Source organism: Aythya ferina, assembly GCF_964211825.1.
Source record: "Aythya ferina genome assembly, chromosome: 20".
Lineage (NCBI taxonomy): Eukaryota > Metazoa > Chordata > Aves > Anseriformes > Anatidae > Aythya > Aythya ferina.
This window is the reverse complement of record NC_140318.1, coordinates 5,203,676-5,219,617: the sequence shown is the minus strand read 5'-3', so window position 1 is coordinate 5,219,617 and position 15,942 is coordinate 5,203,676. Positions and strand designations below refer to the sequence as shown.

The 15,942-nt window shown below is 48.3% G+C and overlaps 2 protein-coding genes across 7 annotated transcripts in view; one reads left to right on the top strand and one right to left on the bottom strand.

Moving 5' to 3' along the window:
• Positions 1-302: 302 nt before the first annotated feature.
• CEL (carboxyl ester lipase) lies at positions 303-13,637 on the bottom strand. Of its 2 annotated transcripts, XM_084494061.1 has the most exons (12): positions 13,539-13,637; positions 7,132-7,236; positions 5,563-5,900; positions 5,014-5,136; positions 4,225-4,422; positions 3,994-4,124; positions 3,475-3,582; positions 3,062-3,179; positions 2,501-2,687; positions 1,745-1,948; positions 1,077-1,274; positions 303-568 (listed from the first exon to the last, which is right to left on the bottom strand). In XM_084494061.1, exons 4-12 carry the CDS (start codon positions 5,099-5,101, stop codon positions 382-384), a joined length of 1,419 nt encoding a protein of 472 aa, XP_084350187.1. In that variant the 5' UTR covers positions 5,102-5,136; positions 5,563-5,900; positions 7,132-7,236; positions 13,539-13,637; the 3' UTR covers positions 303-381. The 2 variants fall into 2 exon arrangements, with proteins under 2 accessions (XP_084350187.1, XP_084350186.1); XM_084494060.1 differs by lacking the exons at positions 7,132-7,236; positions 13,539-13,637 and adding an exon at positions 5,964-6,211 and having other exon boundaries at positions 5,563-5,713.
• The window catches only part of LOC311421766 (uncharacterized protein), a 24,348-nt gene continuing 17,074 nt past the window's right edge, over positions 8,669-15,942 (top strand). For 2 of the 5 annotated variants that reach the window (XR_014684998.1, XM_084494076.1), the window contains exon 1: positions 8,680-9,409. The gene's annotated coding sequence lies outside the window, so the exon portion shown is untranslated. Of the gene's footprint in view, positions 9,410-15,942 lie in introns of all 5 variants that reach the window. The other 3 variants (XR_014684997.1, XM_084494077.1, XM_084494075.1) reach the window with 3 other exon arrangements.

Genomic DNA, 15,942 nt, shown 5'->3' with positions numbered 1-15,942 from the left:
CAGTTATCTATGAGTTGTTTGTTATTACCGTGGACGATTGTAAGGTGGCAGCATCCAAAGGCACAGATCAGGATTGGGTCCGTCCTGCTACAGATCACGCAGACAACAAGGAAAAACAATTCCTGAGCCAAAAAGCTGGCAGAGCAGACCAAGCTATGGCACTGATGCATCAGCAGCTTAACCGAGCTATTGCTGTGTCAGGGGAAAATGCTTTGCCCAGGGGCTGGATGTTGCTCCCTGCCTGACTGTAATGCTAGAGACAAAATCATGTCACGACAAAGACACGGAGAAAATGAAATCACTCAGTTACAAGCAAGCCTTTAATGAACTAAGTCTGTCTTTACAAGGTGGTTCTCCTTAGTTTCTCAGCAGCTCCACAGTCTATGGGGTGGTGGCAACCTGTGGCAGTTTCAGATAGACGGCGTTCCAGTAGTTCACGAATGGGGCTCTCAGGTTCTGCTTCACGGAATCGTAGTTTAAGTTGTTGTTGATATCCAGGTAGTAACCGCCCTCCGTGGTGTAGGGCAGCCAGGTAATGGGCACCTCTGAATACCCTGTGTTGGGATCACTGGGAAAAAAGAGAGAGAAGTTCTGTTTTATGAGGGCAGCTTGTGGATGTAGCAATGTTTGTGTTGTCTGGGGATCCTGCCTGTACTCACATGAGGCTTTAAGAGAGTGCAAGGAAAGAGTTTGACATTGAGACAAGTGATAGTAATTCTACAACCTAGGAGCAACTTGCTGATGTGTATTCTCCTGCTTTGGTCCCCCCAGCATCTGTCCTGGCTGCACGCAGCAGTTTAACTACTGCCTGAACTCCAGAGTTCAGAAACAAGCTTCAACATTAAGTTTAAGCAGAGAGCACAGGTTCTGAAAATGCTTTTGCTGTCCCTGGGTGTTCTCTGGATGAGGAGGGCCCAGAGCAAACTCCACCACTGGGAGACATAGAACCAGGCTTGTAATGGAAACATAGACAGCGGGCACCCTGCTTTTGAGAACTGCTTCTGAAAAGTTGATAGGCAACAGCAGCAGGTTGGAGTGCTGTAGCAAGCCCCGTGTGTGGAACCAGAACCACTTACCCTGTCCTGGCAAAGTTGGTCCAATAAGCAATCATGGCAGCTGAGACAGTCCTGTGCTTTGGCAGGTAGCCTAGAGGGGTGGCGAAGGGTTTCCCAAACACGTACTGCAGGTCATCAGCGTGGTCTGCTCCTACCCAGCTTGGGTAGACGGGCATCCGAGATGGCTGGGAGAACACATAGCTGTATGTCTTGCCACTCCTGGGGAAATAAAATAGACTTGATAAGAGCTGAAAAGGGGGTGCAGATTCACAACTATGTTCCAAACATCAGACAGACATTCAGCTTTCTAAGATGCTTGTGTGCTTGGAATTGTCTAAGAATTGCTTTCAGGAGAAAACATTCTTCTATCTGATAATCTTTAAGTTCCACTTCTGATTGTCACTCTAACCCTCATATCATCCAGCTGGTGTGTCTCATGGATTTGAACAGTGCCAGGATGAAGCTGGGTGTTTTTGAGATGCAAAAACTTGTTTTAAAGGCAATTTAAAACTGTTTCTCATCATGACTCCTTTATAGCATTAGTGAAGTAATGTTTGTACAAGCCACATGTAGGTGACTCCTTCAATTTCAGCCCTCTTCAACAGCTCCTCAGCCCCTTGTGCTGGGAGTGCAGCATTTCAGGCCCCCCACCTCAGTCTTTGGGCTGCTGCCATCCCTGGGCTGCTCACCGGGCATTCTGCAGGTGCAGATTCAGTGCCCACTGCGTGGGAATCAGGAAAATGTAGTCAGTAGCCAGGTCCACCACTGTCCTCTTCATCACTTCCTGATCTGGCTTGTCGCCCCACAGCTCGGTGTACATATTGTACGTGAGGTTGGCTCCTCTTTCCCCCCTGTCCGCAGTGAGTCCTTTGACCAGTTCATAGACGTCGCTCCTAGAAAGACAAGATTTCCACCAATTATGGACCAGCAGCTTGAGGCAGGGCATGGGAACTGATCCCAGCTCCCTTTGATATTCACATCCAACCCTGCGGTCAGCAGCTGTTTGGAGGAATAAAAGCCAGGGATTTCAGTCCAGCTCTTAGATGTAGGGCACATGCTCCACAACTTTCTCAGCAGAGCAGCTTGAGTCCAAATGGGACACAAGCTCCTTTAGTCCTGAAAAAGGAGTCTTAGAGGGTAGGCACCCAGCATTTTTTTTTGTACCTGCTCTGCACAGAAGAACAGCAGGGCTGCCAAGCCTATCGCTCACTACCACTGAGTTCAGGAGCACCTTAAAGATATCTGAGGAGGCTTCCCCACTAACAGTCCTTTCTCTTGAAGACTCTGGACTTGGCAACATATCTGTTAGACACCCCAGCTTGGAGTGACAGCCTGTTTTGAAGCTAGTGCCTTCTCCAGTGAGGTCTAAGTCCTTGGAGTGTGGGGGGGGATAATTAAAGATAAAGTTCCTTTCGGTAAGGGTTTTAAGAAAGTCGTTTTCTTACGCAGTGATTTTCACCAGCGGGCGGTTGATAGCAGGTATATCGATGCCAGCAAAGAAGTGTCCATCCATGTTGTTGACCCCAGCGATGTAGTCGATGTCAGCAGCGTTGGCAAAGAGTTTCTCTGGTATGTCTGGGAGGAAGTCTCCATCGACGACAGGCGTGATGGCAAGTGTATGAACCAGGGGACCTGCAGCAGGAGACAAAACCAGAATATGTTAGGAGCACAGCAAAGCAGATGCATGGCCTAGCATATGCCAGTGCTTGAGGAATTGTAGAAAGAACAGGCTGGGAGGAATGAGAGCTTGGGGGGTGACTTCAGCATGGGAAGGATGTCACCAAGGGGCAGGGTGACCACAGGATCTTGTTCAGTAAACCTCTTTTTGGAGGTGGAGGTGAAAAGCAAGAGATTTGCCTGCCAGGTGTTGGCCTGCAACATCAACTGCAGTCAATTTTTTTTTTTTTTTGGGGGGGGGGTTTAAGCTATGTTCTGGTATTGCTGCTTTCACAAAACAGAAAGTGCAGACCAGAAGCGGAGGACCCAGCACAGGCTGCAGGACTTACTGTTCAGGTTGACGAGCTGCAGGTGGTAGGCCAGCGTCACGGCTTTGGGGTCGCTGACACGCAGGCAGTTGGCCAAGGCTGTGGTGTTGCTTATGGGGCAGCCCACTTCTTGTCCAACCTGCGGAAGGAGAGAGAGAAGAACCTCATGGCATTACCCTCGGAAGTCAGGCTTCATCCCCAGCTCCGTAGAGAAGAGGTTGGTGTTATCTCAAAGAATTCATGTTTGGCTGCATGGCTCCCCTGCGTCCCTTGCTTGTTATGCTCTTTATGAAATGCCATTTTTGTTTGTTCCCTTGAGCAAGACTTCAGCTTCAGGATTGCTGCCCAGGGTGGCTGTGATCCAGCCAGCCCAGGTAGGTGTGTGGGGTCCCCAACGGTCCCGTGTGCCAGCTGGGTCCCAACCCGCACGTTACCTTTTTAGCCCAGTAGAGTGGGTCCTTCTGGATGGCCCAGCTGCACAGGCTGACGCCGCTCTGGCTGATGGCTCTCTTGAACAGGCCCGCATTCTTCGGGGACAGTATCTGCAGCACGAAATAGAATCAGTCGATCTCAGTAATGAATTCCTGAAGAGACGATTGCCTGCCAGAGCTGGCTGATCCCCCACACAGCTTGTGCACGAGGCCAGGGAAGCTGCCAGCTCTTGTGACACTGAACAGGCTCAGTAGTTAAAAGGTGATATGGGGAAAAGGGAGGAAGAGGAGCAGGGGGACGTTTCACCAGAGATCCCCAAAGTGAGGACATGTGCCTGCAGTGGGGCAGCTGATTAGGGTGAAAAAGGAGTAGCTACACAACAAAGAGGCTGAGCCTTGCTGTCCCCGAGCAGCAGAGGATGCTGATCAGGTGAAGGAAAGCTGCAGAGTGCCAAAGGGACTGGCTGTCCCATTCACAGGAAAGAAAAGTGGCTGCAGTGGAGGCTGACAAGGACAACAGACCTGCAGGGAGACACTGGTGGCACCGGCTGACTCTCCGAAGATGGTGATGTTGTCTGGGTCACCCCCGAAGGCCTTGATATTCCTCTTCACCCAGGCAATAGCCATGTGCTGGTCCTTCAGCCCGTAGTTCCCTGAGCAACAGAGGGCACCCGCCGTTGGGTCAGGGCACAGCCAAAGCCGATAAGGTGGGGTCCTGTGGCAGGATCCCCTAAAAGAGAGCAGCTCGGGTACCTGGCATGTTTGAGTCTCCAGTGCTCAGGAAGCCCAGGGGCCCCACGCGGTAGTTCAGGGTCACCACGATCACGTTGCCCCTCACGGCGATCTCCTCGCCATCGTAGAGGTAATTGTCGAGGAAATTGGCTCCCTGCCCTCCTCCGACAAGGAAGGCACCACCGTAGATCCACACCATCACTGGCAAGTTGGTCGAGACTGGGAGAAGAGGAGGACAAGCAGTGTGAACCACGACATAGCCAGAGCCAACCCTAATGCCCACTTGGGCATTACAGACCTCCTGGGGCTGGTGCAAATTCCCCTGCCTTCCTTGTCACCTCACCCTAACCACAGGCAAAGTGTTCCCAGGACAGTAAATATGTGTGGACCTTTCCTATGGGCTGACAAAGCTGGGACAGAGATGCAAACTGGGAGAAAGATCATCCCAAACAAAGCCCCCTCTTTCCGAAAGATCATTCCAAACAAATTCCTTTCCTTCCTTGACCAGAAAAGGACTTTTGTATCATTCCTAGGGTCGTAGGACACACATTTGTCCAGAAAGGGATGTCTTCCCTTCAAGGGCGTGATACTTTGCAATATGCTATGGCCAAAAACATCTCTGCTCTGTAGAAGTGACTGAAACTCCCAACCCGCTGCAGCTGAGGAACACTGCCTGACACTGCTCCTACCCTTCCCACTGCTTCTGCAGCTGCCCACCATAAGAACATAGCTGCTGAGAGATGCTCCAAAACCGTTTGTCCGCAGAAAGCAACTGAGAATCTCCTCCCCAGGTCTCTGCCAAGCACATACCTTGTTTCTTCCCTTGAGGGATCCAGATATTCAGGTAGAGGCAGTCTTCTTTCCCTCGGACATCATTTTGCGTCAGTGTCATCTGCATGCAGCGGTTTTTGAAGTCTTTTGCCTTCAGCGTTCCTAAGAGGAGAAAGAGAATACACCAGGTCCTAGATAGAGCTGTCAGCTCTGTCTTTTGGTTGCAAGCTGTCCATCCATCCATCCTTCCTCACCTCCCTAAGTCCAGCACAGAGGCAGCAAAACCTCCCCAGCCACCGTGACTGGCCCAAGGGAGTGACAACGGGGTGCCCTTTCCTGTGTGAACTAGCTCTGGACAGCCAGGGCATGAGAAGGAGAGATTCAGATGCTGTGCTTCAGATTTGTTACTTCAGGTGGTCACTTAGGAGCACTTAGATGCAGACTCTCATACCTGCCCCGAGACTCAGCTTTGTCTTGGCATTGCATAGGGCACTGTTAGTGCAGTACCTTCTACCTAACTCTAATGGACTAAGGAGACAAAAGTTGGAAACAAAACAAACCCAAAGGCATCCAAAGACTGGATCTTACCATCCCATCCAGGATGAGGTTGGGGATCTTCCAGAGTCTTTGGGGGGGCAGCAAAGGGGATCCCTCTGAAGATGTCGATGTAGTCCCCGAAGAGTCCCAGCCGTTTATTCTCGCCTTCCACGAAACCTCCCTCGGTGTGCACCACACCCAGCTAAATGTGGCACCATTGAGAAGAGGGAAAAGTGAATCCATTGCAGTCCTTCGTGGCTCAGGCTCCTCATGATGCCAGCAACCACAGCGTACCCTGGCTGGAGGGTCCCCACACATGGGCTGACTCGCAGCCTCCCTTCACCAACCATCCCTTTGGTTCCTCATGGAAGGCCCACAGGTTGCTGCTGCTGCCATTCAGGTGGGAACAGGCAAAAAGTTTTCCAAGTTATAAGAAATGCCTCTGTACTTACCGTTGCAGCCCATGCTACCCCAAGGTAGCAGCACAAGGCAAGACACAGGATCCCCCAGCGAGCCATGGTGCCTGCACCCAAGGAGCGAGTCCCCACCAGAGGTTTACGTATGTATATATAGCTAGGAGTGCGGCTATGTGTCAATGCCTTGACCCGGTTTTTACTCTAAGTTGCGTTGCAGGAGCCCCAGCAAACTTGTCCTTCAGTAGGCTGAAGCCAAACCATGGCTGAGGTAGACTGGCGTCACTGTGTGAGAGCCCTGCAGATGTTGCCTTTGTGGGATGAAGGCCAAATGTAAGGAAATATATCAATCTAACAAAAAACAGGGAACGTAATGCTGAAGCCTTGAGAATCCTCACACAAGTGCAGGAGATTGAAATTATATTAAACCGTGCACTAGAGCATATTACCAACCACTACTGATAAACCTTCCACTTGTAACACTCTGGGGAATGACCAAGACCCAGACAATGCCATCAGATCTTTAATTTCTGTGACTGCACGGTACCAATCCAGCCAGCGATAGCAGACTAATGGCCAGAGCGGACAACCTCTACGAACCTGAAGCTCTGCCACATTGCCTTCTTCTTGCAGTCTTTGTTAATTCTGGCGAAGTCAAAATGGAATGGAGAAGCGTGTTAGCTAGTAAGGACAACATACGCTACATCCAACAGAAGGGAATAATTCACTGCCAGGAAGTGTTTTTGTCCTGCTGGCTTTATTTCCAGGATCACGGGCTAGGCTTGATGCTGAAGTCATTGCACAGAATTTTAATTCATGTGGGATAAGGAAAAGGGCACCTTGTCTGTTTTCCACATGTCCGTCAACGCAGACAGGGTGTACTTCTCAAGGATGGAAAGATTTGAGAATGCAATTTTGCCTATTTTCAGGTGTGTTTCCAGCTGATTTAGATTCTGGTCTCTACTGTGTGTTTGACCGAGCTGCAAAGCAGACTGGCACCAATGGAGCTAACAGTTACTGAACCATCCATGGCTGTAGCTTCTGTTCAACAGCAAAGTTTGCCTTCCCTTTTTCTCTTGACACGAAGCTCGGGTACTTAGTGGTGGGACTTCAGAACCTGCAGAGAGCCAGGAGCATCCAGGTGATCCACCCCTGCGCCACCTCCTAGCAGCCTCAGCCAGGACCACGGGCAGATGCCCAGACTTACCATGTAATAGGCCAGGTACGGCAACAGCAGTTTCAGCTTGTCTGGGTGGATGTTGACATTGGCTTTTACTGCATTCCGGGACCAGACTGGGCGGACTTCAAAGAGCTAAAATAATACATCATCACTTCAGGTATGTGCCCCTCGCTCACTTTCCTGACATGACATTGTCATGCCTTGACAAATATTTATCATATCCGCCATTTACGAACTGCAGCTGTTCAGGACACCAAATATTCTGGTATTCCTATCAGAATATGCCAGCACTCCTCTTGTCTGATAGATTAGAGAACAGAAAAAGCAAATGCGTATTTGGTTACGGTCACAAAGGACAGCTGGTGTCCAATGGGAATTGAACCTGAAAACCTGGCTTCAGAATCCTGGTGTAATTGGACAGGCCCCTATCTCATTTTTGAGCAAGGTTAAACAGGAAATTTCACGTCACAATCAGAAAACCTTCAGAGAAGCCGGCAAGTAGTTGTGATCCCAGCAACACCTGGGGGTTGTTGTACCCATCCCTAAGAAACAAGTCAAAGGACTCTTTGCTTTCTGCCTGTGGCATGCACAGACATGCGGCTTTCTTGGGAACACATGAAAATGAAGTTGTTTTCCAGATTTTTGATGAGAATGGATGTAGTCGTGTAAGGAGTGGGTCTTATTTTATCCCCAGCTCCCCAGGAGCACACTGGTAACTGTAAAGGACTGTAAAGTTTTAAAAACAAGCGGCCAAACTACCTCTAGTTGCCTGTTTTTAGAAGATCTCCCATCCTATGTGAGAGAAACCCTTCAGGCAGTGAATTACAAATTTGTATGAAAGTGTATTTGCTGCACAACAGGCTTCATGCTCTGCCTCTGCTCTACTGGAGTTAGTGGATATCAGTAGAGTACGTTGACAAAGTAAAATGGAAACACAGGTATTAAGATAAGTTTGCTTTGCTAAGTGTTAATGAAGGACTGCAGTGAGAAAACGAAAGATGTTTCTTGTGGGAGACCTTGCAGATTGTTCTCCTGGCAAAAGTAACCTGGGGCCAGCAGGGCACAGGTCCAATGAACGTAGTCACAGGACGCACGGCATTGACCCTCCATACACTGCACTCAGCTCCAGCCCCCTGGAAGCAGGCAGAAAGCCACCCTCATGCATCCTACACCACATGTAGTGTCCATGGGGATGTCGTATCTTCCCTAGCTCACCAGATCCCTGTCTTGCAATCCCCTCCCCAAGCATGCCCGTTTCTGTTGTTCCAGATCAAGAGGGCTAAAGCAGAACAAGGCAGCAGCTTCAGCAGGTGAAGGTCTCCTTTAGCACTGGGCCCACGCAGCACGTTTCCACTGGACTTTGGTGCCAGGCAGCATCACACCATGGGCACCATCCAACACCAGCAGCACATCAGGGGCAGTACAGCCACCAACCCCTCCCCAGGGCCGGGGCTGCGCTCCTGGCCCCACAGAGTCAAACCTCCCTCTGTCTCACCATGCTCCCCATCCCCAGGTACCCCACAAACAGCAGCCACAGTGTGTGGGGCAGCTCCAGCTGGGGCATTTTTGGTGTGTGTGTGTGTGTGTGTTTGTGCTCCAGCTGCTGCTGGTTTTCCTGCTCATTCCAGCCGGGTAGGTGATAGAATTGTTTGTTGCTCTGGTATGGGGCAGAAGCAGAGCTGCTAGACCCAAATGCCCCGGCGTCCTTAGCCAGGCTCCCTCCCAAAAGTGATGGCCTGGCTTAGAAACTGTGATAAAAAAGAAAAAAAAAAATAATTAAATAATTAAATAAATAATGATGCTCTGTTTTCAGCCTGCAGGGTGCAGTGGCACCACATTTTCAGTTCTCTGCAGCCATCAGGCTTAATAAACATCTAATTCCCTTGACTCTGACAGTCAAGCTTTAAGGAATACACCTGATTATTGTTAGGCTTGAGAGGAAAACCCCTAAACCTGTGAGAGCAGGTCGCAGCACTGCAAAGGGAAATGCTTTAAAAGGGGACCCCCGTAGTGTTATTTGTGTGTGTGGCTTTGGTGGTGTTAATTCTTTGTGTGAGGTTTGGAGGTAGTCAACGTTTATAGAGCCTGAAACACTGGATAAATTGAGAAAGGAAGTGCTGTCCACCAGGAATTAAATACTTTGGGATTGCTATAGCAATTATTTTTTCCTCATGTAGCTTGGTATCTGCAGAAGCTTCCTGGCCTGAAGTCTGCTACCCATTCAGCCTTCCAATTTTCACTAATTTTTCTGTTTTGTGCTGTGAGTGCTTCCTTCATCTTTCACAGGCAAGAGCAGCTGGGCACTGTAAGTACCTACACTAACACCCTGCTCCCTCTAGCAGCCCTTGGAAAAGGGGCAAGGAGTGCTTTGTTCTGCTTTCATTCCTATTCTGTGCTCTTCCACCTACCTCTTCAAGTCCCATGATAAGGGTTGGCAGCCCTGGGTAGGTGACTGGGTCTGAGGCACTCCAGTTCTTTACTTTTACTTTCCCTCAGGCTTTGTGTTTGTCCTTACATTGCCAGCTGTTGCCCTGGTGAGCCATGGTACAACCCCCTGAAGTAGTATGTATCTGCTACAAATTATGTATTTTTGAAGGTTGTAGGGTCATGTGTGGTTTCAGAAGGCTCTGTGGGCTGTAACTTAACAGTGAGGTGAATATATAAGCACCTTACTATGGGCTTATGTATTCATGTATAAGGCAGTCCTCCTTAGTTATATTTCAGTATTGAAATGTTGATCTCTGTGCTGTTCTAAGGTGCTAGTTCAGGAAGAGTATGAAAGCAATTGAAACCCAAGTTTATCCATCCACAGTACACCTATGTGTGGTTCTTGAGCTCCTCTTTCCTTCTGTACTTATTGTTGGATTTACTCTTGTGAAAGGATGCATCTCTTGTATGGGTACTGGAGGTCCAAGTGGGTTGAAACATTCCCAAAATGTGACATGAGTGCGCTGTAAATTGCAAACACTTCTGTTTCCATTAGGATTTCATGGCATTTTTGGAATGATAGACTTTGACTGGAGTGTCTGGGCAGAATGCCATTTCAGGAGATATCACATCTATCTACCGTCCAGCTGAAATTTCTTCTTTACTTTCAATTGTACGTACTCTGTACCATGAGCTGTTAAGTTGATACTGTGTTCCACCTCAGAAATATGCTTCTATCAGAAAATAAAATATTTGTGGAGAAGAGCTGTAGCTATAAAATATGTTGGCCAAAACTGTCAGAAGTTTAAAGGTTATTTCTAATTGCCTTCTCTTGAGCCTTAGGTACCATATGACATAACTCAGAGCTTCTTTTCTTCCAGGAACAGTAATGTTTAAAGTTCCTGCTAATGGGCTTCTGAGCCATTGAAAATGTTGGTTATGGTGAGCAGAAACTCCTTCTGAAAATAGTTAGCTTGGTAGAACTTTGTTCCAGTATAAACCAGAACGGACTTCTCAGCTCAGTTGTACCAGTAAAAATCCATATCAGCCCTGTGCAATGCCCAGATAACAGAGGGGAGACTATGCTTCATTTCCTTCCACATTATGTACTCTTTAGTCAGCAATGTTTTAAGGTGTAAAGACTCCAAATTACAATCGTATTTTTCAAACTTTTGTTGCCACCCTCCAGAAAAAGTCTTTGCGAGGCCCTTCAGTCCTTGTGTCGTGCAGCTTCACCGGCTTTTATCTCCCTCCTTTGAGCCGCAGCTTTTCCCCGCTCATCTTTGTAATCTGACATTGTGATTTGTTCACTTGTATGCTTGTTTTTCTCCTCAGAGAAGATTTGCTGAATCATTGGGGAGGAGGCAAGAGTTGTAGAGGCAGCTGGTGGCCAATGATAAAACCACGGCCACATCCAGTCTTAATGGCTTGCAGATGACAACCCTTCAGTTGAAGGCCTGAGTCACATTCCCTTCCGAGCTAAGATTGCCGGGGACTTCAGGTCCGAGGAAGTGGGGACAGGGAGGTGGTACCAATAACTTATTTTTAGGACACAAAATAAATTGATTCTGACAACCACAGTGGCTGTGCTGCATCTCCCGTGAAGAAACTTCTAATGATGTTGTGAGGAAAGCTTGCAGACTAGGGGGCTAAACCCTGCCAACAGTTGTATGTTGTGCCCTCTTCAGTGGGAACACTTTTGTAATGTGTTAAAAACAAAGAAACACAGGGATGGGGCTTAAAATAGGTCATGATATTTAGTGGCTGCTTCCAGACTTGGGTGATGTAGTGTGAGCGAAGATGTCCCAGGGCTCCAGGATGTTCATATACCTGATTATTCATAGAGAATGTACCAAACTGTACCAAAATTCCACCAGTATAACTGGTGATGTGAATTATGCAGCTGTTTACATCACAACAGGTCTGAATTTTGCCCACAGACAATAAAATAAGAGCTGGAGCTGAAATGTCTTGGTTTATTTCTTAGCTCTTTCGCTCACTCTCTGTATGGCTTTGGGTTAGTCGCTTTATCTCTCCCTAGCTCTTGGTTTCCTTGTCTGTAAAATGAGGATAAGATGTTTCCATCTTTGAATTCTTTCCAAATGGTTTCCATTTTGAAATCTTTAGGAAGAATGTGCCATTTAAGTGTGAAGTACCATAAGTATTTGAGTCTCATAACAACACTGTTATGACATTATGTAGCATAATTGATGTGTAACTTCTATGAAGCAAGACTGGAAGTCCAGCTGACTGAAGTTCCACTTCATCAGTTCTGCATCATATATACTACTCAAATTTGGGCAAATATTTTTAAGGATGATCACAATACAAGGACCTTGCTTGTATTGTATATTGATGCTACAATAGCAAAAAAAAAAAAAAAAAAAAAAATGCACTTCCAGTTTCTGACCTCTTTTCCAGGTGTTCTGGCCCCTGGGTGTCCATTGAGCCAGACTGATTTACAGTCAAGTACAGGCTGGATCTAAATAAGGCACTGGGCAGGGATGTCTGAGTGACACATGGGTTCACCATGTCCACAATCTCAGGATGGGGTCTTCTTAAGAACAGGAATGCTCCATCATCTGACTTCCCCTTCCCCAACTGAAGCGAGCGATAACTTCTATTTTATAAAGAGAAAAACCAGCGGACTTAGCCACTGCTGAAAATCCCACCAAAGTTCCTAATATAGAAGAGCCTGGGATGTAAGATAAAGTCCAATTGCTTTAAAATTATTCAAAGAGAAAGCAGAATCAATGGTAGGTGGTTTTGTGTCTTTTTTTTAACTCATGGTTCTTGATGAGAAAGCCTTGAACCTGAGAAGTGTGATGGCCGCTGCTGAGTGTGGATGTTGTGCTTAGAGCTTACTTGGAAGCCCGTTATGTGCCGCGGAGTGAAATGGTTTAGAGGTGGCTGATGGCTTGGAGAACAGCAGGTTATGGGCTGGAGCAGAAAGCTGTGAGAAATGTGGCCTGAGAGTGGTGCAGAAACCACAGGGGTGTGACTCATCTCATGTAACTTTAGATGTCTACATAGGCTAGGTTCCCTTTCTGATCAGTGGGAGAAGTAGGTGCATTAAAGACATGATTTCTCCTCCTAGAACATGCATCTAAAATAGGACTGAGACAAATCACTCCCCAGTAGATCTTACTTACCAGAAAGGGAGCCTTTGAGTAAACTACCTTGCAGAGGGGATGTCCCGGCCTATGCTGCTGCTGCAGAATGTTTCCTTCCTTGCCTATCCTGGAGGGCTTGGGACTGCACTTGTTGCAGGCAGCCAAGTGTGACCCCATCCTGCAGGACCAGAGTTTGCACTTGAGCCTGATAGGGGATGGCTGCTGTTGTGGGGTCTGTGCTACGGGAGCAGCGACCTCACTGCAGTACGGTTGGGCAGACTGGAGGAGTGCAGTGTGTCGAAGCTGATGGTCTTACACCATTTTCATCCTCCACAGCACGTCTGTAGCAGGAAACTAAGCAGAGGCTGTGCTGTGCAGGAATCTTCTTTCACCCTCCCTGTCGTGGCTGAGGGGTGCACACAGGGGGCTTGCACAGGCTGGGCTTGTCCCAGGGAGCTCCTCCAAACGTGGGGGAGCCCCTGCTGTGATCTTTGGCTGCGTAGATTTGGTTGTTGCTTCCGTGGAGTAAGAGTGAAGGGGGAACTTGCTGGCCCATACTTCTAACACATGGAAAGGGATGGCCAGATTTTTCTTCTATTCACTTAATGCTTTTCAAACTATTTTTCATGGAACGATAAAGGGTAAACAAAATGATTGTCTGTACACCAAAACTTGGCGTGGTGTTGGTCTGAAGTGCTGGAGTCGTCCTGCCGAAGCTCAGGAAGGCAGCCTGCTGGGGAAATGCTGTCCGGAGGAGCAGTTTGTTCAGCAAGCATCTGAATTGTTGGCTGCAAATCTGACTTTCCCCTTCAGGCAATGTTTCTAGGAAAACCTTCCCCTGCCCATTCCTTCGGGCCTCTGTGTTCACGTCGGCACTTTCCATGCTGCACTTACCGGTTATTCGCATGGGCTGGGGCTTGTCGGGGCAGCAGGAGCGAGGGGCTGACAGGCCTTTCCTGCCAATCTGTCTGCTGTTCAGATGAAGTGGTTGGAAAGTGCTTGCTCTCCAGTTCCCTCTTTGGCTCAGGCTCTCTGATAAGGCCTGGGCTGTCCTATCTTGCCCTGGGAGCTGTTCCTCCTCCCTAACAGGCCCACTTCGCCGGCTGACAGTTAGCAGCCGGCAGTGCTTGATAAACTTATCAGACCAAAGCTGAGCCCGGTGCATGCTCAACTCCTCCCCGGCCTCAGATTTCCCCATTTCTGGGGACTCTTTGCTCTCTGCCTGCTGTGCTGTCTGGTGAGGTGACCAAAGATCACCCTCGGGCCACCAGGTCGCAATCAGACGAAGGCCAGATTGAAAAAGGCTTGTACTTAGGTGGTGGTGTTAAAACGTGGGCGTCACGTAGGATGTTTGTAGCATCAAAATCCAGCTCTGTCTCTCCCCTTGGGATATTATTCACTGGTGGAAATGCTACTTGCATCTGATTTATCCTTTCTGTGTTTTTGCTCACCCTGTTTCTCTGCTCATTTGGAGTTTTAGTGGTTTTAATTTTGGGGTTCTTGCTGTGCATGCTTGGGTGTTTTCTTTCTAAGCTAGTTACAAAATTGGGTTGCTTTGACGAATTAAGTTTCTATCATTCGTTATTGGTCTCACAGTAGGACTTAGTAGGTTGCAGCTGAGATCAAGGCTCCATTGTGCAAGGCACTGTATGTAAAAGATAAGGAGGGGCAGCCCTGTCCCTCACTATCTTACCGTTGAAATAAACAAGTGAAATAAAAGGGAGAGGAGGAATTATCCTGCTTTTACAGATGGGGTGAAGTCTTCTGCGAGCTTCATAGAGTGCTGAGCAACTTCACAAATCCAGAGCTAATGTCTTGCTTGAGGTCGTGCAGGAAATGTGGGGCAGATTTCGAGTTCAGGGTTGTAACCAAAAGCTCAGCGTGTCCGTGGTGACTGTTATGTGAAACGTGCCAGTTCAGGAGCTGCTGCACAGATCTGTGTTTTCTACCACAGCGGCAACTGGCTGATTTACCTATCCTTGCATTTCTGCTGTGGCTGTTTTCAGTTGTTTCCCCTGTATGGACGTGCTACTCTAGGGGGAAAGTGGGAAAACATTTCTGCTTTACAAGCAGAAATGATCTAAAAAGAAAGTTTGAGTATTTTTCTGTTTTCCTGTAGCAGCTTCACAGGTCAAGTTCTCTATCCCTTCCCAGGCCAGGCCCTCAAACTGCAGGCAGGAATGTTTGTCCTGTGTGAAGAGACGTGCTTACGCAGCTCCTCCTGGGACACTGGCTGATGCTTTCAGGTTTCCACTTGTGTGCCGTGTTTATGGGTTAGCACAAACCTGCCGGCAGCTGGGAGCACCCGCCATGTCCCCCTTTCACCTGCACCATTCCCTGCAGCAATGGGGAATGGCCTGCTGTGAGGAGTAAGGGCTCTGCTTGTTTCTTTTTCCACTGAAAACACTTCCTCATGAAGTCTAGGACAAGACACAAGCAGGCTCAGCAAATAATTTCTTATCCATTGCAACCTATACCCAATTGGAGCTAAATTCTTCTGTTCTTCCCCTCAGTTCCTTTTAGACCTTCTAAGCATTGCCAATACGTGAAAACTTCAGAGTTTTACCCTCTCTAGGACTGCACTCTGTGTAGGTTTATACAGCGTGCAGATAAACTCTGGTATGATGTAGTGCTAGCTAGGAGCGCACCTTCACTTCCTGCAGGTGTCCTGTGGCTGTCTTCATCAGGAAAAGATGCATCTTGTGTCCAGATCTCAATCCACCCTCGATCACAGTGCTCCTAGGCTGCTGCTCACAGCCTGAAGGCTGTCTGGAAGACAGAGGCACACCTCTCTTTCTGACAGCTGCCCGGGGAGATTGCTTTGCATGTCCTTCATTTGCTAAACAAAACAGCCCAGAGACCAGGATTTTCTTTCCCTGGCAATAAAGGAGTGAAGGTGTGAAGAGGACGAGGGAAGTGCAGGGTCTAGGGCAGGCTCAGAGAGAGGCAAAAACAATCAGCTCTTTATCCAGTCCCAAAGATTAGTTGAGATTTTGCTTTTTGTTATCTGTTTCCTTCATTGACTGGCCCGAATGTTTTTTCGATGCAAGGCAAGATGGTGGGAAAGGGGTTATTTTCCGAACCGGGGAGGATTTGCATGTTTGGAGAACAAAGCCAGCTGTGTTTGGAGTCAGTGACAACAATGGCCTGATCCTGACCAGTGCTGAGAATCCTCAGAGTGTGCCTGTTGTGTGGATTCAGTACCTCCAAGGGTCAGATGAGGTCTGAGGCAAAGCGAGGCCTTTTGCTGCACCCTATGCCAGCAGCAGCCCTGCCCTGGGGCTGGCTGTGGTGTTGA

Excerpts from the sequence above, each read along its gene's own strand:
- CEL (XM_084494060.1), bottom strand. The coding sequence starts at position 6,029 with ATGGCTCGCTGGGGGATCCTGTGTCTTGCCTTGTGCTGCTACCTTGGG. Across the intron at positions 4,423-5,013 it reads CCCTCAAGGGAAGAAACAAG|TCTCGACCAACTTGCCAGTG; the intron begins GTATGTGCTTGG and ends CTCTTCTCCCAG. Across the intron at positions 2,688-3,061 it reads GCAGCTCGTCAACCTGAACA|GTCCCCTGGTTCATACACTT; the intron begins GTAAGTCCTGCA and ends CTCCTGCTGCAG.